The 22,388-nt window shown below is 51.1% G+C and overlaps 1 protein-coding gene across 5 annotated transcripts; it reads left to right on the forward strand.

Annotated features, from left to right (window-relative positions):
• Nucleotides 1-20: 20 nt before the first annotated feature.
• Nucleotides 21-20,538, forward strand: SPATA33 (spermatogenesis associated 33). Of its 5 annotated transcripts, none has more exons than XR_010124335.1 (5): nt 21-184; nt 481-654; nt 14,384-15,334; nt 15,522-15,735; nt 20,401-20,538. XR_010124335.1 is itself a non-coding variant. In XM_054455460.2 (3 exons), exons 1-3 carry the CDS (start codon nt 148-150, stop codon nt 11,801-11,803), a joined length of 423 nt encoding a protein of 140 aa, XP_054311435.1. In that variant the 5' UTR covers nt 21-147; the 3' UTR covers nt 11,804-13,916. The 5 variants fall into 5 exon arrangements, 2 of the variants coding, with proteins under 2 accessions (XP_054311435.1, XP_054311436.1); XR_010124336.1 differs by having other exon boundaries at nt 15,234-15,334; XR_008494754.2 differs by lacking the exons at nt 15,522-15,735; nt 20,401-20,538 and having other exon boundaries at nt 14,384-14,865; nt 15,234-15,334.
• The last annotated feature ends 1,850 nt before the right edge of the window (nt 20,539-22,388 follow it).

Genomic DNA, 22,388 nt, shown 5'->3' on the forward strand with positions numbered 1-22,388 from the left:
GGCGGGGCGGGGCGCGGCAGCCCGGCGCGCGGTCGCCATGGTGACGCACGCCGGGGCCGAGAGGAGCTTTTGTGAGTCGCTCCGGGCTGCGCGGCTGCGGAGGTGCGGGGACCCGGACTTGCGCCGGAGGGGGCGGTGGGCTCACCTATGGGCCTTTCCAAAAGCAAAGAGAAACCCAGGAAAGGTAAAGGGGGCGCAGGCGCTGGGCTCCCCGCGTCTTCGCCCCTCGGCGCGGGCCCAGGGCGGGGCTGGGCGGGACGGCGCGAGCGCAGGCGCCAGGCTCGGTCCGGTGCGAACCGTTCCTGCCGCCGAGTCCGCCACGCACGGCGCGTTTCCCGCCTGAGGCGGTTGCGGAAACGCAGAGACTCGAGACTTTTGAAGCCAGCTTATTCTGGACCCAAGCAGGCGACTGAAGACGATGGGACCCACTGCTCTGCATTCAGTAAGTCCCGGGTCTAACGGATGATCCATATATTTCAGATGAGGAGCAAAAGAAGGGATCCACCTATTCAGTTCCAAAATCTAAGGAGAAGTTGATGGAGAAGCATTCCCAGGAAAACAGGCAGGCAGACAGGGAGTTGGAGAAGCCTGTGGACAGCCTCCACCCGGGGGCCGGGACAGCCAAGCACCCGCCGCCGGCAGCTTCGCTGGAAGGTAGGGGACGGCGGGAGGGAGCGAAGCGAGGTCAGCGGCTTGGAGGATCTGGGGCTGGGGTGAGGAGCCTACTTCTAAGACTCTACCGGATGGACACCAGTAGCAGGCACGCGCCCTAAAGATGAAACTGGTTTGTTTTAGGAACTTTATGTAGGAGGCAAATATCCAGAATTCTTGGTTGAAAACATAAGTTTAATGAAAATGTAGGTCAGTTCCCGAGTGATAAGTGCGTACCAGGTGGTCGAGGGGCTGGGCCAGTGTGCGTGTGTCTCACCTGAGGTTCTCCTGCAGGGCTGGGTATCTTGGTGCCACTGAGAATCCCTGAGCCTCCGCACACTGGAACAGAGCCTTGGGAGGCCGTCCCAGGCTGGACTGTAGCTCTCCGAGGGCTGTGGGGACAAGTACATTGCGGAGGGTGACCGAGGAGTAGAACCTGGATGCGACAAAGGTGTCTGTTATAACAGCCTAGTGTGGCCAGACCTTTGGGTGTGTGTGGGGAAGATGAGGCCCCAATAGTAGGAAGAAGCTAGAATACAAAGTTTTCCATCAGTTTTACCACGTGGAGCTGGAAGCGTTAAATATTTTAAACAACGGAGGTGCTGCCTGGGGCGGTAGTTCACACCTGTCGTCCCAGTTATTTGGCCGAGGCGGGAGGATCTTTTGAGCCCAAGAGTTCAAGACCAGCTTGGGCAGCATAGTGAGACCCTGTCTCTACAAAAAATAAATATTTAAAAATAAAAAACAAGGGCGGCATGATGGGGTCTGTGCCTACCAACGGGGGAAGCCAGTTCCCGGCGGAGGTGGCCCGGTCAGAGACCCATTGCTGTGTCCCAGTGGGAGCCAGCGAGGCCTCGCAGTGCGAATTCCAGAAGGGTCAGGCAGGCAGAATCCGCGGAGCCTGCTGTCTGAGGAGATTGGGGGCCTGTGCCAGGAGGAAGTGTTTAAGTTTCATCGCCAGAATGAACCACTCGGCTGGGTGCGGTGGCTCACGCCTGTAATCCCAGCACTTTGGGAGGCCGAGAGGGGTGGATCACTTAAGGTCAGGAGTTCAAGACCAGCCTGGCCAACATGGTGAAACCCTGTCTCTACTAAAAATACAAAAATTAGCTGGGCGTGGTGGCATGTGCCTGTAATCCCAGCTACTCAGAAGGCTGAGGCAGGAGAATCGCTTGAACCTCGAACCGGGACATGGGAGGCAAAAGTAGCGGTGATCGAGATCGCGCCACTGCACTCCAGCCTGGGCTACAGAGTGAGAGTCTGTCTCAAAAAAAAAAAAAAAAAAGGAATGAACCACTTGGGTCAGACAAGAAAGAATGTCAGGGGGATGACTGACCTGCTAGGCAGAGGAGCTGGGCCTGGACTTGTTCAGACTGACACGCTTGTAGGATCAAGGGCTGGAAGTAGGAGGCTCTGGGCCTTGGGCTTGGACGAAAGGCCTGAATTTGAATTCCTAACCTTGGAACCCCCCACTGGAGGGCGGAACCCCCCACTGGAGGATGGAACCCTACAGGAATAGCATCACCCTAGGGTGGCGGTTTGGAAAATGCTACCTGTCTGTCGGTGCTTTTAGCTGAAAGTTACAGAAAAGCTAACTAAACACAGCTTTAACACAGGGATTTAATGTCTCACGAATGAAGGGTCAGAGGCAAGGCTTCCAGGTCGGCTTGCTTGTTAGCACAGCAGTGACATCAAAGGCTTTGCATGTCTCTTCTTGAGCACTCTCAGTGTCCACAGCCCCCGATGAGTGTGCAGCCCCCACACGCAGGCAGGACTGCGTCTACTCCAAAGGCATTACTCCTTCTGCGTCTACTCCAAGGGCATTGCTCCTTGCTTTATATGAGCAAGGAAACCTTTCCCAGGAAGGCTTCGCCTGCCCAGCCTCTCCAGGACTCACTCAGCGGTGCAGACTCACCAGGGGCTGGAGGGAGCTGTGAAGCACGGGAGCGGGCAGGACCTCTGCCAGCAGCGGAAGTGGGGGAAGGAGGACCGCCTGTTGGAAAGGCCCCAGCAGTGTCTGTCACACCAGAGGGTGGGGGAGGAAGGTGGACATTGAAGGGAAGACAGCAGAGCAAGAGTGAGAACAGAGTTTCAGGAGAGAAGACGAAGTGCGCACGCTCTCCATGCAGTGACGGGCTGAGCAACAGTGAGGAGCAAGCTGCTGACTCCCTTGCCACACTGTGAAGGAGCCCTGAAGGTGGGACACTGAGTGAGAAAAGCCAGAGGAAAGACCACTCGTATTGCAGTTCCCATTACATGAAATGTCCAGAAAAGGCACATTTACAGAGAGAAGCAGATGAGTGGTTGCTGGGCAGAAATGGGAGCCGGCCACAGCTGAACACAAGGGGACTTTGGGGGGTGATGGAAATGCTTTTCAACCTGAATCTGAACCTGGGAAGCACTGCAGGTTAGTAGCCCTGGTCCCTAAGCCCTTCCAACCCAGGAGCCAGACTTGTGCGCGAACAAGCCGTTAGTGATTCCAGGCTCTGGCTGGAACCTTGAGTCTTCTCAGCTTGGGGCATGCACCTCAGGGGGAGCCAGCATTAGTGTCCAGCCCCAAGAGCTGCCCTGGACGTCTCAGTGAGTCTTCAGATGCCTGCAACTGCCTGGGCAACCACACGTGATACCTGTCCTGCCAAACCTGTCCTGAACCCATAAAATCCAGAGAAAAGAAAATCGTTGCTTTAAGCTGCTGAGGTTTGGGGTAAGTTACTATGAAGCAGTAGTGAGCAGAACAGAAGGGCCATGATGGGGAGAAGGTTTGGCCATAAGTTAATCGTTGTGGCAGCTGTTAGGATATTGATGTGGCTTGGCTGTGTCCTCACCCAAATCTCATTTTGAATTCCCACATGTGGGAGGAACTGGGTGGGAGGTGATTGAATTATGGTGGCAGGTCTTTCCTGTGCTGTTTTCGTGATAGTGAATGAGTCTCACGAGATCCGACGGTTTTAAAAACGGGAGTTTCCTGCATAAGCTCTCTCTCTGCCTGCTGCCATCCATGTAAGATGTTACTTGCTCCTCCCTACCTTCCCCCGTGATTGTGAGGCGTCCCCAGCCATGTGGAACTGTAAGTCCATTAAACCTTTTTCCTGTATAAATTATTCAGTCTCTGGTATGTCTTTATTAGCAGCATGAAAATGGACTAATACAGATAGATGTATTATACTGTTACCCCTACTACTTCTGTATATGCTTAAATTTTTGCATTACAAAATTCACAAACATACAAACATTATAGAGATCTAACACATCACAGATTTACAGTCAGCTTATTTCACAATGTTGGAAATTCTACCACAAATAAAGAACTTGAAAAAAAAAGGAGGGGAATGTTAGAAGGAAATCTGAGCAACCTAGACCTGGGCTCAGTCACTCCTGAGACAGTCAGATTGGGTATTTGGGGATGAGTCAGTGTTAATTTTCTTAGATGTGGCAATGCTATTGTAGTTACGCTAAAACACAATCCCTATCTGTTAAAGAAATATACTGCAACATTAATGGGTAAAATCATATGTCTGAAATTCCTTAAAGATACTCAGGACGCCAGGCGCTGTGGCTCATGCTGTTATCCCAGCACTTTGGGAGGCCAAGACGGGTGGATCACTTGAGGTTAGGAGTTTGAGACCAGCCTGGCCAACATGGTGAAACCCTGTCTCTACAAAAAATACAAAAAAATTAGCTGGATGTGGTGGTGCACACCTGTAATTCCAGCTACTTTGGAGGCTGATGCAAGAGAATCGCTTGAACTCAGGAAGCAGAGGTTGCAGTGAGCCACGATCATCCCACTGCACTCCAGCCTGGGCGATGGAGCGAGACTCCGACTCCATCTCAAAAAAAAAAAAAAAAAAAAAAGATACTCAGGAAAAAAACGAAGAAAGAACAAGATAACAAAATACTGATTGAAGCTGAGTGCTGCATAGGTGCAGGTGCTCATTCAGTATTCTATATTCTTGTGTGTTTGAACACTTTTTTTTTTTTTTTTGAGATGGAGTTTCCTTCTTGTTGCCCAGGCTGGAGTGCAGTGGCATGATCTCGGCTCTCAGCTCACTGTAGCCTCCGCCTCCCAAGTTCAAGCGATTCTCCTGCCTCAGCCTCCCAAGTAGCTGGGATTACAGGCGCCTGCCATGACCCCCAGCTAAATTTTTTTGTATTTTTGGTAGAGATGGGGTTTCGCCACATTGGCCAGACTGGCCTCAAACTCCTGACTTCAGCTGATCCACCCACCTCGGCCTCCCAAAGTGCTGAGATCACAGGCGTGAGCCACTGCACCCGGCCTCCCAGAGTGCTGGGATCACAGGCGTGAGCCACCGCGCCCAGCCTGTTTGAACACTTTTGTAACATTTTGTTGTTTGTTTGTTTTGAGACGGAGTCGCGCGCTCTGTTGCCCAGGCTGGAGTGCAGTGGCACGATCTTGGCTCATTGCGACTTCCGCCTCCTGGGTTCAAGCAATTCTTCTGCCTCAGCCTCCCAAGTAGCTGGGACTACAGGTGTGCGCCACCACACCTGGATAATTTTTGTATTTTTAGTAGAGACGGGGTTTCACCGTATTGGACAGGCTGGTCTCAAACTCCTGACCTTGTGATCTGCCTGCCTCAGCCTCCCAAAGTGCCAGTATTACAGGTGTGAACCACCACGCCCGGCCTGTAACATTTTCATGAAGGTAGAGTATGCTTAATTGCAAGAAAATTTTGAAAAAGAGAGAAATGGAACACTTCTATCAGCTATTAAAAAATATCATGCTGAGTGAAAAGAGCCAATCCCAGAAGGTCACATGCTGTATGGTTCCATTTCTTTTTTTTTTTTTTTTTAAGCTGGAGTGCAAATGGCACGATCTTGGCTCACTGCAACCTCGGCCTCCCGGGTTCAAGCAATTCTCCTACCTCAGCCTCCGGAGTAGCTGGGACTATAGGCATGCGCCACCATGCCTGGCTAATCTTTGTATTTTTAGTAGTGATGGGGTTTCTCCACGTTGGTCAGGCTGGTCTCAAACTCCTGACCTCAGGTGATCGCTTGCCTTGGCCTCCCAAAATGCTAGGATTACAGGCGTGAGCCACCACACCCGGCCGTGATTCCATTTCTGTAACATTCTCTGAATGACAAAATTATACACAGGGAGGACAGATGGTTGGTTACTAGGGCTTTGGAGATGGGATAGGGAGTGGGTGTGTCTGTGAAGAGCACGGCTTTGGGGTTGGGGTAGGGAGTGGGTGTGTCTGTGAAGGGCAGGGCTTTGGGGTTGGGGTAGGGAGTGGGTGTGTCTGTGAAGGGCAGGGCTTTGGGGTTGGGGTAGGGAGTGGGTGTGTCTGTGAAGGGCAGGGCTTTGGGGTTGGGGTAGGGAGTGGGTGTGTCTGTGAAGGGCAGGGCTTTGGGGTTGGGGTAGGGAGTGGGTGTGTCTGAAGGGCAGGGCTTTGGGGTTGGGGTAGGGAGTGGGTGTGTCTGAAGTGCAGCGGGAGGAAGATGGATTGTTGGTTGTGGTAGTGATTGATTAAATGGCGTGGCTGTACATACACTCATAGTACCGGAGTCCATTTCCTTGTGTCGATAATGGTACTATAGTTATATAAAATGTTTGCTTTGGGAGCCAAGTGCTGTGGCTCATGCCTGTAATTTCAGCACTTTGGGAAGCCTAGGCAGGCAGATCACTTGAGCCCAGAAGTTCAAGACCAGCCTGGGCAACATGGTGAAACCCGATTTTTACAAAAAAGACAAAAATTAGTTGGGTGTAGTGGAGTGTGCCTGTAGCCCCAACTACTCAGGGGCCTGAGACAGGAGGATCCCTTGACCCCAGGAGGTTGAGGCTGCAGTGAGCCAAGATCGTGCCGCTGCCCTCCAGCCCGGGCGACAGAGTAAGACCCTATTTATGCTTCCTAGCAAGGAAAGACAGTACACATATTGAAGAATTTGACTGCATTAAAATGTTAAACCTCTCCCCAAACTCTTATAAACAATTGTAAAACAAATGCATCTATGAGAGGCCAAAGAATATCAGTTGACTCTGAATCAAGGGCTCGGACACATTGCTGTGGAGGCACACGTCTTCCTGGAAGGCGGTTTGGTAACAAGATGGCAGGACTCTTAAGACGGCCCACACGATCCCTGCCCCTGGGGAACAGCCATGTGTAACCCTCCCCTTGAGTGTGAGTGGAATGAAGAAGAGGGAGGTGTGTCCCTCCTATGATTAGCTCACTCATCCATTGAGTTTGACGTAATCAAAATGAGAGCTGATCCTGGGTGGGCCTGACCTCATCAGGGAAGCCAGACAGTAAAAGTGTCAGAGGCTTTTTAGGCCTCTGCAAGCTTTAAGCAAGCCCTTGCCAAAGCCAGCAGGAAAATGGGAACTTCATTCCTTGAACCAGGAATAAATTCTACCGACAACCGGGATGAGCTTAGAAGAGGACCCTCTGGTTCCTCCTGAGAATGCAGTGCAGCTGGCACCTGGAATTCAGCCTGAGTCCCAGCCATGCCGCGTCTGGACCCCGACGATGGCCGCGATAAGAGGATAAGTGGATGTGCTGGTTTAAGCCGTGAAGTTTGTGTTGATTTGTTTTGCAGCAATAGAAGTACACACAATATGTACCAAGAACCTTGAGAAGAGTCACATTTTTTCTTTCTGTTTTGTTTCTGAGATGGTCTCACCCAGGCTGGAGTGCAGTGGCACAATCTTGGCTCATTGCACCCTTGACGTTCTGGGCTCAAACGATTCTCCCACCTCAGCTCCCTGAGTAGCTGGGGCCACAGAGCACCCAGCTAATTTTTGTATTTTTTGTAGAGATGGAGTTTTGTCATGTTGCCCAGGCTAGTCTCGAACTCCAGAGGCCAAGCAATCTGCCTGCTTCAGCCTCCCAAAGTGCTGGGATTACAGGCATGAGCCACTATGCCTGGCCCAAGATTAATATTTCTTTTTTTTTTTTGAGACGGAGTCTTGCTCTGTCGCCGCCCAGGCTGGACTGCAATGGTACATCTCCGCTCACTGCAAGCTCCGCCTTCCGGGTTCATGCCATTCTCCTGTCTCAGCTACAGGCGCTTGCCCACCAGGCTGCCCAGCTATTTTTTTTTTTTTTTTTTTTTTTAGTAGAGACGGGGTTTCACCATGTTAACCAGGATGGTCTCGATCTCCTGACCTCGTGATCCGCCCGCATCGGCCTCCCAAGGTGCTGGGATTACAGGCGTGAGCCACCGCGCCTGGCCTTATGTTTCTAAATGAAGAAACTAAACTCTGAGGAAGATGAAAGAAGTCTTGTTTTAGACTAGAAAGTTTCAATAGTGTAAATACGTTAATCTCTGTAAAATCAGTCAACACCAAGTCAAAACACAAAAGATCTTTTGGGAATATGAGCAGATTATTCAAAGGTTCATCTAAAGAATAAAAATGAGGCCAGGTGCAGTGATTCACGCCTGTAATCCTAGCACTTTGGGAGGCCGAGGCAGGTGGATCACTTGAGGTCAGGAGTTCAAGACCAGCCTGACCAACATGATGAAACCCCATCCCTACTAAAAATACAAAAATTAGCTAGGCGTGGTGATGGGCGCCTGTAGTGCCAGCTACTTGGGAGGCTGGGGCAGGAGAATCACTTGAACTTGGGAGGTAGAGGTTGCAGTGAGCCAAAATTGTGCCACTGCACTCCAGCCTGGGTGACAAGGGTGAGAGTCCATCTCAAAATAAATAAATGAATAAAAATGAAAGAGCAGTAGGAAACATCTGGAAAACCAGAGGCATGAGGGGGTCGGGTCCTCTGATACTCAAGTAGGTTAGAGTTAAAAAAAAAAAAGCCAGGTGTGGTGATGTGGGAATATATGGTCCCATAGGTGGGATCTGTGGTTCCAGCTACTCAGTGATGTCGGAGGATCACTTGGGCCTAGGAGGACAAGACGGTAGTTTGCTGTGATCACATGTATGAATAGTCACTGCGCTCCTTCCTGGGCTACAGAGTGAGACCCTGTCTCTAAAAATGGAAGAAAAGGGCCGGCATAGTGGTTCATGGCTGCTGTAATCCCAGTGCTTTGGGAGGGTGAGGTGGGAGAATAACTTGAGCCTGAGAGTTCAAGACCAGCCTGGGCAACATGGCAAAACTGTGTCTCTACAAAAAATTTTAAAATTAGCTGGGTGTGGTGGTTTGTAGGGTCCAGCCCCACAGGGTCAGTGGGTTTTCTCCCCGTGTGTGGAGATGTGAGAGCGTAGAAATAAAGACACAAGACAAAGAGATAAAAGACATCTGGGCCCGGAGGACCACTACCACCAATGCGCGGAGACCGGTAGTGGCCCCGAATGCCAGGCTGCGCTGATATTTATTGGATACAAGACAAAGGGGCAGGATAAGGAGAGTGAGCCATCTCCAATGATAGGTAAGGTCACGTCGGTCACGTGTCCACTGGACAGGGGGCCCTTCCCTGCCTGGCAGCCGAGGCAGAGAGAGAGATAGCTTACGCCATTATTTCTGCATATCAGAGACTTTTAGTACTTTCACTAATTGACTACTGCTATCTAAAAGGCAGAGCCAGGTGTACAGGATGGAACACGAAGGCGGACTAGGAGCGTGACCACTGAAGCACAGCATCACAGGGAGACGCTTAGGCCTCCGGATAACTGCGGGCAAGCCTGACTGATGTCAGGCCCTCCACAAGAGGTGGAGGACAGAGTCTTCTCTAAATTCCCCAGCGAAAGGGAGACTCCCTTTCCCGGTCTGCTAAGTAGCGGGTGTTTTCCCTTGGCACTGACGCTACCGCGGACCACGGTCTGCTTGGCAACGGGTGTCTTCCCAGACGCTGGCTTTACCGCTAGACCAAGGGGCCCTCTGGTGGCCGTGTCCGGGCATAACAGAAGGCTCACACTCTTGTCTTCTGGTCACTTCTCACCGTGTCCCCTCAGCTCCTGTCTCTGTATGGCCTGGTTTTTCTTAGGTTATGATTGTAGAGCGAGGATTATTTTAATATTGGAATAAAGAGTAATTGCTACAAAGTAATTAATGGTATTCATATATAATCATGTCTATGATCTAGATCTAGTATAACTATTCTTATTTTATATATTACACTGGAACAGCTCGTGCCCGTGGTCTCTTGCCTTGGCACCTGGGTGACTTGCCGCCCACAGTGGTGCATGCTGGTGGTCCCAGCTACTTGGAAGGCTGAAGTGGGAGGATCATTTGAGCCCAGGAAGTTGAGGCTTCAGTGAGCCATGATCGTGCCACTGCATTTCAGTCTGGGCCACAGACCAAGATCCTGTCTCAAAAAGAAAAAGGGATATCTCTCAGTGCTTAGTGCAGCTGTGGGTCATTCGGCAGCTGACACAGATGAGGCTATGTAACACAGCACTGCAGGCAGAGGGAGAGGCCGAGTCCTGAATACCCCATCTGACTAGCCTTGGGCAGGCGACTTGGCTTCTCTGCCTCCCCCACCTGGTTAGCCTTGGGCAGTCGAGTTGGCCTCTGTGTCTCCCCTGTCTGACTAGCCTTGGGCAGGTGGATTGGTTTGGCTGTATCTCAGTTTTGTCTGAAATATGAGTTGTCAGAGACCTATAGCAGAAGCTGCTGTGTGTCATTATTCACTATTCTAGGGCTCAGAACAGGCACGCGATAAAAGCCAGCACTGTTGGCCGGGCGCAATGGCTCACACCTGTAATCCCAGCACTTTGGGAGGCCAAGGCAGGTAGATCACCTAAGGTCGGGAGTTCAAGACCAGCCTGGCCAATATGGAGAAACCCTGTCTCTACTAATAATACAAAAATTCCCCGGGTGTGGTGGCAGGAGCCTGTAGTCCCAGCTGCTCGGAAGGCTGAGGCAGGAGAATCACTTGAACCCGGGAGGTGGAGGTTGCAGTGAACCGAGATCACAGCACTGCAGTCCAGCCTGGGTGACAGAACGAGACTCCATCTCAAAAAAACTAGTAATAATAATAAAATAATAAACCAGCACTGCCATTGCCAGCTGTCCACCCTACCTCGCATCCAGGTTCGTGAGCTATCAAGTGTCCCCACAAAGCTGTAAAACAACATGACCACTGTAGTTGTTTCTGTAAAAAGGTGACTGTGAGTCTTCTAACCCTGTACCACACATACGTGTGCAGAGAGAGCGAGCTCCATCCTGCTCTCAGAAGCCTGAACGGCTGTGCCCGAGCTCGTAGCAGTGGCACTCCAGGAAGGGAGCGGGCGGCTGCGCCCGAGCTCGTAGCAGTGGCACTCCAGGAAGGGGGTGGGCGGCTGTGCCCGAGCTCGTAGCAGTGGCACTGCAGGAAGGGGGTGGGCAGCTGCGCCCGAGCTCGTAGCAGTGGCACTCCAGGAAGGGGGTGGGCGGCTGTGCCCGAGCTCGTAGTAGTGGCACTGCAGGAAGGGGGTGGGCGGCTGTGCCCGAGCTCGTAGCAGTGGCACTGCAGGAAGGGACGGGCGGGCGGCCAGGAGAGCAGCCGGTGAAGGAGCACTTCTGCTTTGTACTTGGCAACGCTCAGCAGGCTCAGCAGTTTCACCGGTCTCAGGCGTTCCTTGTAACCTTAACAGGTTTAAGAAAATGTTAGCAACATCAGAAATGTCCATTTCTAGAACATTCTAATGGATAAAGTTCTGTACAGAGGGCTTTACCAGAATTAGAGACCTTTGGAGTGGAAATGATGTCTCTGAACCTTGAGCTCTGAGGCGGCTCCTGCCTGGACGTGTGCCCTCCCTCCTTCCTGTGCCGGTCGCCCTGACGCCATCCTGCCACGGATAGTGGAAGTGTTTCTCCTGTTTTCTTCCCTGAAAAAGGGTGTCCAGCATCAGCAACCCTCATGGCTGAGTTGCACATCCATTAAGCCCTGGAATGTTCGTGGACAGTTTTGAACTTTTGGACTCACCCATTTCTTCTGCTAACCATACATCTAATTCCTTTACTCTGACCAATGGCAGGAGGTGTCTGCATTGTGGAAGGAGCTTTCCACACATCTACTAAATGCCTGGATGTTTTTTCCTCTAGAGAAACCTGACGTAAAGCAAAAGTCCAGCAGGAAGAAAGTGGTCGTTCCACAGATCATCATCACGCGAGCGTCGAATGAGACGCTAGTCAGCTGCAGTTCCAGCGGGAGTGACCAGCAGAGAACCATTCGGGAGCCGGAGGACTGGGGCCCCTACCGGCGGCACAGGAACCCCAGTACAGCAGACGCCTATAATTTACATCTCAAAGAATAAACAAGCACCCTTGCATGGCACTCGCTACTCCCTGCAATAGGCATCTCAGGAACGGCCGCCCCACCCTGTGAGAAGCCGCGGCCCCTTCTCCAGTGCTCTCTGGGAGGGTGCACCAGGCCCGCCCCACTCTGTGAGAAACTGCAGCCCCCTTCTCCAGTGCTTTCGGGGAGGGTGCACCAGGCCCGCCCCACCCTGTGAGAAGCCGTGGCCCCCTTCTCCAGTGCTCTCGGGGAGGGTGCACCAGGCCCGCCCCACCCTGTGAGAAGCCATGGCCCCCTTCTCCAGTGCTCTCGGGGAGGGTGCACCAGGCCTGTCCCCCCGTGAGAAACCGCAGCCCCCTTTTCCAGTGCTCTCGGGGAGGGTGCACCAGGCCCGCCCACCCTGAGAAACTGCAGCCCCTTTCTCCAGCACCAGGCTCGCCCCACCCTGTGAGAAGCCATGGCCCCCTTCTCCAGTGCTCTCGGGGAGGGTGCACCAGGCCTGCCCCCCCGTGAGAAACTGCAGCCCCCTTTTCCAGTGTTCTCAGGGAGGGTGCACCAGGCTCGCCCCACCCTGTGAGAAGCCGCAGCCCGTTCTCCATTGCCATTTGGTCCTGCCTTCCCCAGAGCTGCTAGCAGCTCGGTGGAGGCAAGAGTGACTGGCTCAGAGAGCGAGCTTTGTGGTATTGATAAATGAATAAATTAGTATGTTCATGTTGGAAGTGGCTGGCTCTGCAGAGTGATGGACAGCAGATGGCATCTTACATTCTGATTTGCGGTGCACAGTTAAAACACTTCCCTTCGTTTCAGAAGGAAACAGTGTGAATACTTTGAAGTTATAGTGAATAAGATGCCTCCCAAACTTGAGGAAAAGGTCAGATTCTAAGAGCTAAACGTTAAGATGTAATGTTCCAGAACAAAGAGGTGCAGAGTCGCCGAACGGGGCCCCAGGGCTCCTAGCTTGACTAATCTGAGTCAGCTTATTAAAAGGCCCCAAAGAAGAATGTGGAATGTGTGCTGGGGGCATGGGACAGCCGTGGCACTGAGACTTTGGAAGTGGCCTTGCCAGCGCTGTCCTGTCTCTGGCCCACAGATGAGGGCTCCTGATTGTGGAAGGCCACGGAAGGGACCTGAACACAACGGCATGAGACAAGTTATCTCATGTGGCTGCACCTCTCCAGCAACCCTCAGCTCAGGCTAGACTTTCCCCCTGTGTTGAGAATGCCCTGCCCTGTCTGGAAGCCTGATGCATTTAGTGACAGTGTGTGAGCTTTGTTAGTTTCTAGTCTGGCCAGCAGGCTTTCCATGTGATCTCTCATTGGCTTGCTTCAGTGGCCAGCGGAGCCAGGGGTGTCCACCAGAGTCCTGGACACAGACTCCTCAGGTGCCAGCGGGAGGGAGCCTGCTGCCTGCCACACACACACAATTTCTAAGCCATGCAGGCCTGTGTAGTACACACACACACACACAGCCTTAGGAATTGTGAAAGGCCAATCAAAACTTGGGACCCTAATTTCACTCTGCCAAAAGAAAAAAAAAATAAGCTGAAATATGAGTCACCCAAGAAACTGCTTCCTTTTTGTTCGTAAGCAGAGAGCTACCAATAAAAAGTTAAAGTTTCTCCATAGGTAGCTACTCTGTTCACCTTCTGTGAAGTGCCAAATTTTTTTATTATTATACTTTTAAGTTCTAGGGTACGTGTGCACAACGTGCAGGTTTGTTACATATGTATGCATGTGCCATGTTGGTGTGCTGCACCCATTAACTCGTCATTTACGTTAGGTATATCTCCTAATGCTATCCCTCCCCCCTCCCCCCACCCCACGACAGGCCTCGATGTGTGATGTTCCCCTTCCTGTGTCCAAGTGTTCTCATTGTTCAATTCCCACTTATGAGTGAGAACTGCGGTGTTTGGTTTTTTGTCCTTGCGATAGTTTGCCGAGAATGATGGTTTCCAGCTTCATCCATGTCCCTGCACAGGACATGAACTCATCCTTTTTTATGGCTGCATAGTATTCCATGGTGTATATGTGCCACATTTTCTTAATCCAGTCTATCACTGATGGGCATTTGGGTTGGTTCCAAGTCTTTGCTATTGTGAATAGTGCTGCAATAAACATACGTGTGCATGTGTCTTTATAGCAGCATGATTTATCCTTTGGGTATATACCCAGTAATGGGATGGCTGAGTCAAATGGTATTTCTAGTTCTAGATCCTTGAGGAATCGCCACACTGTCTTCCACAATGGATGAACTAGTTTACAGTCCCACCAACAGTGTAAAAGTGTTCCTATTTCTCCACATCCTCTCCAGCACCTATTGTTTCCTGACTTAACGATCGCCATTCTAACTGGTGTGAGATGATATCTCATTGTGGTTTTGATTTGCATTTCTCTGATGGCCAGTGATGATGAGCATTTTTTCATGTGTCTGTTGGCTGCATAAATGTCTTCTTTTGAGAAGTGTCTGTTCATACCCTTCACCCACTCCATCAAAAAGTGGGTGAAGTGCCAATTTACTGAGCACAAGACAAATACATAATTGACTCCTTTTGTCTTGTGGATTCAAGGATGTGACCACGCCCTCCCTCCTTTCCCTCCAGCCCCACCCCTTGAAATACCGAAGCCCTCAGCATCATCTCCCCTTGAAATACCGAAGCCCTCAGCATCATCTCCCCGTGAAATACCGAAGCCCTCAGCATCATCTCCCCTTGAAATACCGAAGCCCTCAGCATCATCTCCCCGTGAAATACCGAAGCCCTCAGCATCATCTCCCCTTGAAATACCGAAGCCCTCAGCATCATCTCCCCTTGAAATACCGAAGCCCTCAGCATCATCTCCCCTTGAAATGCCGAAGCCCTCAGCATCATCTCCCCTTGAAATACCGAAGCCCTCAACATCATCTCATCTCCCCTTGAAATACTGAAGCCCTCAGCATCATCTCCCCTTGAAATACTGAAGCCCTCAGCATCATCGCCCCTTGAAATACTGAAGCCCTCAGCATCATCTCCCCTTGAAATACTGAAGCCCTCAGCATCGTCTCCCCTTGAAATACTGAAGCCCTCAACATCATCTTTGGAGGAAGGTACAGAGTTGGCTGTCACGTGCCCATCCTTAACCTTGGCCAAATAAACCTCTAAGGTGACTGAGACCTGTCTCAGATACTTGTTGGCCTACAAATTGGCCACCATGCAGGGACTCAAGAGTGGAGGTGGCCCTGCCCTTTGACAGGTTTCTTCCTGGTGCTTAGGACCAGTTTGGGCCTTCTTTATTGCTCAGGACAATAGGACAATTTGCTGAGATCTGGGAGCCCTACCACCCTCCAGAGAATCTCTGATCTCCCGAAACTTGGTTGAGGTCTAAGGTTTATTTTGCGCACAATGCCTTTTCCTTTTCCGGTGTTTTACTTGCTTCCGACAAAGAAGGTGAGTTTTCCTGCTTCTGTGATAATAGGGAGCAGGAGACTTCTCTGGAGTTTCAGCTGGGAAACAACTCGAGTTTTTCCTGATTCCACAGTGGGGGAGAGCAGTCTAAAGCCCGGGCCCCATTCCTAGGTAAGTAGCTGAATTGGGGTTCTGTCTTGGAAGTTCTCCTTAATGACTAAAGCTAACATTAACGACTGGCTGGTCTTAATTTCTCACTATTAGCATGCTCAGTAAGTGTATAAATTGTGGGATTGTTTGTTTTGCTTAACTGCTTTTTGTTTATTTGTTTCTGTGTTTGCTATTTTTGCTGTTTCAGTCTTTTTCCCGTTGGATTTGACGAATTCTATTAGACTTGGTCAAATCTGAAGCAAACTTGCAAGTTGTGGGAAACAAGCCTCTGAATTAGCTGAATTCCCACACCTGGGAAAAAGGAAAAAAAAGCCAGAAAAAGGGAAAAAAGATTTTGACCACCTGATGGGCTTTATTTGCATAACGAGACCACCTTTTTCCAGTCAAGCCACACTTGAAGAGTAAGTGCCATCACCTCAGGCTGCAGTTGGGTAGGTAGAGTCCGCCATTTTTCCACCAGGACAGCCTGGGTTTGGTTCCTACATCCTTTCTGGTTTGAAATTTGTGTTACTTTTGAAATATCAGCAGTTTGTCCCAGCTGAAATAAGGTAGTGAGATTTAAAGATTTAAAAGGATTTTCTTTTTTTTGAGATGGAGTCTCACTCTGTCGCCCAGGCTGGAGTGCCGTGGCGCGATCTCAGCTCACTGCAACCTCCGCTGCCCAGGTTCAGCCATTCTCCTGCCTCAGCCTCCCAAGTAGCTGTGATTACAGGCACCTGCCACCTCACCCAGCTAATTTTTGTATTTCTAGTAGAGACGGGGTTTCACCATCTTGACCAGGCTGGTCATGAACTCCTGATCTTGTGATTCACCCTCCTTGGCCTCCCAAACTGCTGGGATTACAGGCGTGAGCCACTGCGCCCAGCCAAGAGGATTTTTAAAAGGGCTTAATGGTCAAAAGTAAACTTAACTAAAAGCTAATATCTGACATATTCCAACGTAGTAGCTTAATTAAGTCCGTATGCCACATACACATATACAGACCCCTGTGTAGAAGAGAAGGCACCAGACTCCTTTTTGGGGAGAAACTTCTGTTTTTCTTATGGAACCCCAAGAGTGCAAACAGACACGTTCCTCTCAGATCTTAAATTGCTTCCTATTGTATTGTGTTACCTGATTTTTTTTTACTAAAATAGTTGACACAGGACTTTTTGGGGTGCTGCTTCTCCAGCTGGTGGCCTCTGTGTCCGGTGGTGCCCCTACCCACCCGGGTCTCCTGGGCTCCAGGGTTGGCCCTTGAGTACCCCGCCCACCTAGCCCGGCGGTGGGATCTGCCCTCAGCCCATGGCTGGACTGCGCATGCGCACGCCGCAACCCACTTCTGCCTTGAGCACTGGAGTCTGGACAAGGGGAATGTGGTGGCGCCCAAAACGTGGAGATGCCAGGAACCGCAGAGCCTCAAGGGTGTCACAGCGTGATTGTTCCCCTCGCCTGCGGTCTGGTGAGTGGGGGTGTGTTACAGTGTCACCCCCAACTTTTTTTTTTTTTTTTTTTTTTTGAGACAGAGTCTCACTCTGTCACCGGGCCAGAGTGCAATGGCACAGTGTCGGCTCACTGCAACCTCCGCCTCCTGGGTTCAAGTGATTCTCCTACCTCAGCCTCCCAAGTAGCTGGGACTACAGGTGCATGCCACCACGCCCAGCTAATTTTTTTTTTTGGTGGGCGGGGGGACAGAGTTTCTCTCTTGTTGCCCAGGCTGGAGTACAATGGCACGATCTCAGCTCACTGCAACCTCCACCTCCCGGGTTCAAGTGATTCTCTTGCCTCAGCCTCCTGAGTAGCTGGAATTACAGGCATGCACCACCATGCCCGGCTAATTTTTTGTATTTTTAGTAGAGACAGGGTTTCTCCATGTTGGTCAGGCTAATCTCGAACTCCCGACCTCAGGTGAGCCACCCGCCTCAGCCTCCCAAAGTGCTGGGATTACAGGCGTGAGCCACCACACCCGGCCAGTTTTTGTATTTTTAGTAGAGACGGGGTTTTACCATGTTGGCCAGGATGGTCTTGATCTCTTGACCTCGTGATCCACTCACGTCAGCCTCCCAAAGTGCTGGGATTACAGGTGTGAGCCACCAGGCCTGGCCGTCACCCCCTTTTTGAATCTGTGATTCAGCAAGTCCCAAATTCTTCTCCCATGTCCAAGAAAAATGAAGTTATGCAGACAACCGGAGGGTGAGCAGGACAAAGTTTTGTTGAGCAACAGAACAGTTCTCACTGAAGAGGGGAGCCGAAGTGGGCAGCCCCCTACTCAAAGTTGGGTAGGCCCCCACTTGAAATCCCCCACCATGCACAGCCTATAATTTTGTTTGACTTGGCATTCTTTTTTTTTCTTTTGAGACAGAGTCTTGCTCTGTCGCCCAGGCCAGAGTGCAGTGGCGCTATCTTGGCTCGCTGCAACCTCCGCCTCCCAGGATCAAGTGTTCTCCTGCCTCAGCCTCCTGAGTAGCTGGGATTACAGGTGCCCACCACTACACCTGGCTAATTTTTGTATTTTTAATAGAGACAGGGTTTCACCATGTTGGTCAGGCTGGTCTTGAACTCCTGACCTCATGATCTGCCTGCCTCGGCCTCCCAAAGTTCTGGGATTACAGGTAACATTCATTTTTAATGTCCCTCTAACACACCCAGACTCTCCCTCTGTATTTTGAGATGTAAATTTTGCTATCTGATTTTTCACCTAAGAGTTCTTCCTTTGGTATGTCAATTTAGGGCTATCAAGCTGAAAATTGCCTAAGACAGTGAAACAGGTTATCAAGAAATTGGAAGTTTAGGCCGGGCACGATGGTTCATGTCTGTAATCCCAACACATTGGGAGGCCAAGGCGGGCAGATCACTTGAGGTCAGGAGTTCGAGACCAGCCTGGCCGAGATGGTGAAACCCCGTCTTTACCAAAAATACAAAAATTAGCTCGGTGTGGTGGCATGCACCTGTAATCCCAGCTACTTGGGAGGCTGAGGCAGGAGAATCACTTGAACCTGGGAGGCGGAGGTTGCAGTGAACTGAGATTGCACCATTGTACTCCAGCCTGGGCAACAAGAGCGAAACTCCATCTTAAAAAAAATAAATAAATAAAAAAAATAAGCCGGGCATGGTGGCGGGTGCCTGTAATCCCAGCTACCCAGAAGGCTGAGGCAGGAGAATCTCTTGAACCCAAGAGGTGGAGGTTGCAGTGAGCTGAGACTGTGCCACTGTACTCCAGCCTGCGTGACAGAGTGAGACTCCAACTCAAAAAAAAAAAAAAAAAGATTGAAAGAAAGAAATTGGAAGTTTAAAATAGTAGAAAAAAAAGAAGGGGTCTTATGCATCTTCTGTGTGTTGGCTACATCTATGTATCTATGAGTCACGTATACAATGTTTCACTACCAAAAATATATAAAAGAGTTTTAATTAATTGCGTTAAAGGAAAAAAAAGCACTTAAATACTGTATCAGAAAAACATAAACTTTTTTTTTTTTTTTTGAGACAGAGTCTTGCTCTGTCACCCAGGCTGGAGTGCAGGGGCAAGATCTCGGCTCACTGCAAGCTCCGCCTCCAGGGTTCACGCCATTCTCCTGCGTCAGCCTCCCGAGTAGCTGGGACTACAGGAGCCCGCCACCACGCCTGCCTGATTTTTTGATTTTTTGTATTTTTAGTAGACACGGAGTTTCACCATGTTAGCCAGGATGGTCTCGATCTCCTGACCTCGTGACCCACCTGCCTCAGCCTCCCAAAGTGCTGGGATTACAGGTGTGAGCCACCATGCCTGGCCAGAAAAATAGAAACTTTAAGCCCAAATGCTTTTTCAGGTTCATGTGACTTAAGTAAATCCTTAAAAAATAAGCTGGTTTTAAAATTATTGGTAAAATAAAATTAGAAATGTCTTCAGAATTGTCAACATACATTATTGTTTAGATTTATTGGTAAAGGAGTTTAATATTTATCATTACGAGATATTGTAAGTTGTCAAAATTTGGCATGAGGGTTATAAGGCTTGCAACACAAAAGGGAATTATGTTTGACTAATTTTTTGATAAATAAGGCATTTAATATTGTTTAATGGAAAGTGATAAATCCTGAGTTATTGGCAAAAAAAAAAAAAAAGAGGAACATTTCTTTAACCATAAGGTTCTTACTTGGGTAAACACCTAAAATTCACAGGCTATAAAAATGGTTAGGCCGAGTATGGTGGCTCACGCCTGTAATCCCAGCACTTTGGGAGTCCGAGGTGGGCAGATCACCTCAGATCAGGAGTTCAAGACCAGCCTGGCCAATGTGGTAAAACCCTGTCTCTACTAAAAATACAAAAATTAGCTGGACATGGTGGCAGGTGCCCGTAATCCCAGCTACTGGGGAGGCTGAGGCAGGAGAATCGCTTGAACCTGGGAGGCGGAGGTTGCAGTGAACCAAGATCGCAACATTGTACTCCAACCTGGGCAAAAAGAGCAAAACTCCGTCTCAGAAAAAAAAAAAAAAAAAAGAAAATGGTTAACAGAGAAATAACTTTAAATGAAGACTATCACAGTTTTCTTTCCTTTTTCTTTTTTTTTTTTTTGAGACAGAGTTCACTCTGTCACCCAAGCTGGAACGCAGTGGCGTGATCTCGGCTCACTGCAACCTCCGCCTCCCAGGTTCAAGCGATTCTCCCACCTCAGCCTCCCAAGTAGCTGGGATTACAGGTGCCCACAACCACGCCTGGCTAATTTTGAAAAAAATATTTTTATGGGAGCCTGAGGCGGGAGAATGGCGTGAATCCAGGAGGCAGAGCTTGCAGTGAGCCGAGACTGCGCCACTGCACTCCAGCCTGGGCAACAGAGTGAGACTCCATTTCAAAAAAAAAAAAAATTTTTTTTAATAAGTAAATAATTACAGATGTAAAGATAGTTTAAGGAGGTATTTTTAGTATGAAAAGTTAAAAGGAAAATAATTTCATATGAGAAAGAATCTTGTATGGTAAATTTTTGTTCTGAAATGGCTGGTTATTTTGGAAAGAGGGATGTTCAGGATAAAACAGGAAGGCCAAGTATATCATAAATGGTTTGTGTAAGTTTTCATAAAGTTTGTAAAAAGGTTTTTTTTTTTTCTTTAAGATGGAGTCTTCTGCCTGGCCGCCACCCCGTCTGGGAGGAAGTGAGGAGCGCCTCTGCCCGGCCGCCCACTCTGGGAAGTGAGGAGCGCCTCTGCCCGGCCGCCCACTCTGGGAAGTGAGGAGCGCCTCTGCCCGGCCGCCCACTCTGGGAGGTGAGGAGCGCCTCTGCCTGGCCACTCCGTCTGGGAAGGGAGGAGCGCCTCTGCCTGGCCGCCCCGTCTGGGAGGTGAGGAGCACCTCTGCCCGGCCGCCACCCCGTCTGGGAGGAAGTGAGGAGCACCTCTGCCCGGCCGCCCCGTCTGGGAAGTGAGGAGCGCCTCTGCCTGGCCGCCACCCCGTCTGGGAGGAAGTGAGGAGCGCCTCTGCCCGGCTGCCCCATCTGGGAAGTGAGGAGCGCCTCTGCCCGGCCGCCACCCCATATGGGAAGTGAGGAGCGCCTCTGCCTGACCACTCCGTCTGGGAGGTGAGGAGCGCCTCTGCCCGGCCGCCCCGTCTGGGAGGTGAGGAGTGCCTCTGCCCGGCCGTCACCCCGTCTGGGAGGAAGTGTGGAGCACCTCTGCCCGGCTGCCCCGTCTGGGAGATGAGGAGCACCTCTGCCCGGCCGCCCCGTCTGGGAGATGAGGAACACCTCTGCCCGGCTGCCCCGTCTGGGAGGTGAGGAGTGCCTCTGCCCGGCTGCCACCCCGTCTGGGAGGAAGTGAGGAGCACCTCTGCCCGGCCGCCCCCTCTGGGAAGTGAGGAGCGCCTCTGCCTGGCCGCCACCCCGTCTGGGAGGAAGTGGGGAGCGCCTCTGCCTGGCTGCCCCATCTGGGAAGGGAGGAGCGCCTCTGCCCAGCCGCCACACCGTCTGGGAAGTGAGGAGCGCCTCTGCCCGGCCGCCCCCTCTGGGAGGTGAGGAGCGCCTCTGCCCGGCCGCCCCGTCTGGGAGGTGAGGAGCACCTCTGCCCGGCTGCCACCCGGTCTGGGAGGAAGTGAGGAGCGCCTCTGCCCGGGCGGCCCCGTCTGGGAAGTGAGGAGCACCTCTGCCCGGGCAGCCCCGTCTGGGAAGCGAGGGGCGCCTCTGCCCGGGCGGCCCCTTCTGGGAAGCGAGGAGCGCCTCTGCCCGGGCGGCCCCGTCTGGGAAGTGAGGAGCGCCTCTGCCCGGCCGCCCCGTCTGGGATGTGAGGAGCGCCTCTACCCGGCTGCCCATCGTCTGGGATGTGAGGAGAGCCTCTGCCCGGCCGCCCCGTCTGGGAGGAGAGGAGCGCCTCTGCCCGGGCGGCCCCGTCTGGGAAGCGAGGAGCGCCTCTGCCCGGCCGCCCTGTCTGGGACGTGAGGAGCGCCTCTGCCTGGCTGCCCTGTCTGGGAGGTGTACCCAACAGCTCCAAAGAGACAGCGACCATCGGGAGCGGGCCATGAGGACGATGGCGGTTTTGTTGAAGAGAAGGGGAGGAAGTGTGGGGAAAGGAAGGAGAGATCAGATTGTTGCTGTGTCTGTGTAGAATGGGGTGGGCATAGGAGACTCCATTTTGTTCTGACTAGGAGAAATTCTTCTGCCTTGGGGTGCTGTTGATCTATGGCCTTTCCCCCAGCCCCATGCTCTCTGAAACATATGCTGTGTCAACTTAGGGTTAAATGGATTAAGGGCGGTGCAAGATGTGCTTTGTTAAACAGATGCTTGAAGGCAGCATGCCCTTTAAGAGTCATCACCACTCCCTAATCTCAAGTACCCAGGGGCACAAACACTGCAGAAGGCCGCAGGGACCTCTGCCTAGGAAAACCAGAGACCTTTGTTCATGTGTTTATCTCCTGACCTTCTCTCCACTATTATCCTATGACCCTCCCATATCCCCCTCTCCGAGAAACACCCAAGAACGATCAATAAATACTTCATAAATTTAAAAAAAAAAAAAAAAAACAAAATGCAAAAAAAAAAAAAAAAAAAAAAAAAAAGATGGAGTCTTGCTTTGTTGTCTGGGCTGGAGTGTACAGTGGTGCAATTTTGGCCTG

This window comes from Pongo pygmaeus, chromosome 18, assembly GCF_028885625.2.
Source record: "Pongo pygmaeus isolate AG05252 chromosome 18, NHGRI_mPonPyg2-v2.0_pri, whole genome shotgun sequence".
Classification (NCBI taxonomy): domain Eukaryota; kingdom Metazoa; phylum Chordata; class Mammalia; order Primates; family Hominidae; genus Pongo; species Pongo pygmaeus.

Excerpts from the sequence above, each read along its gene's own strand:
- SPATA33 (XM_054455460.2), top strand. The coding sequence starts at position 148 with ATGGGCCTTTCCAAAAGCAAAGAGAAACCCAGGAAAG. Across the intron at positions 185-480 it reads CAAAGAGAAACCCAGGAAAG|ATGAGGAGCAAAAGAAGGGA; the intron begins GTAAAGGGGGCG and ends CATATATTTCAG. Across the intron at positions 655-11,591 it reads GCCGGCAGCTTCGCTGGAAG|AGAAACCTGACGTAAAGCAA; the intron begins GTAGGGGACGGC and ends TTTTTCCTCTAG.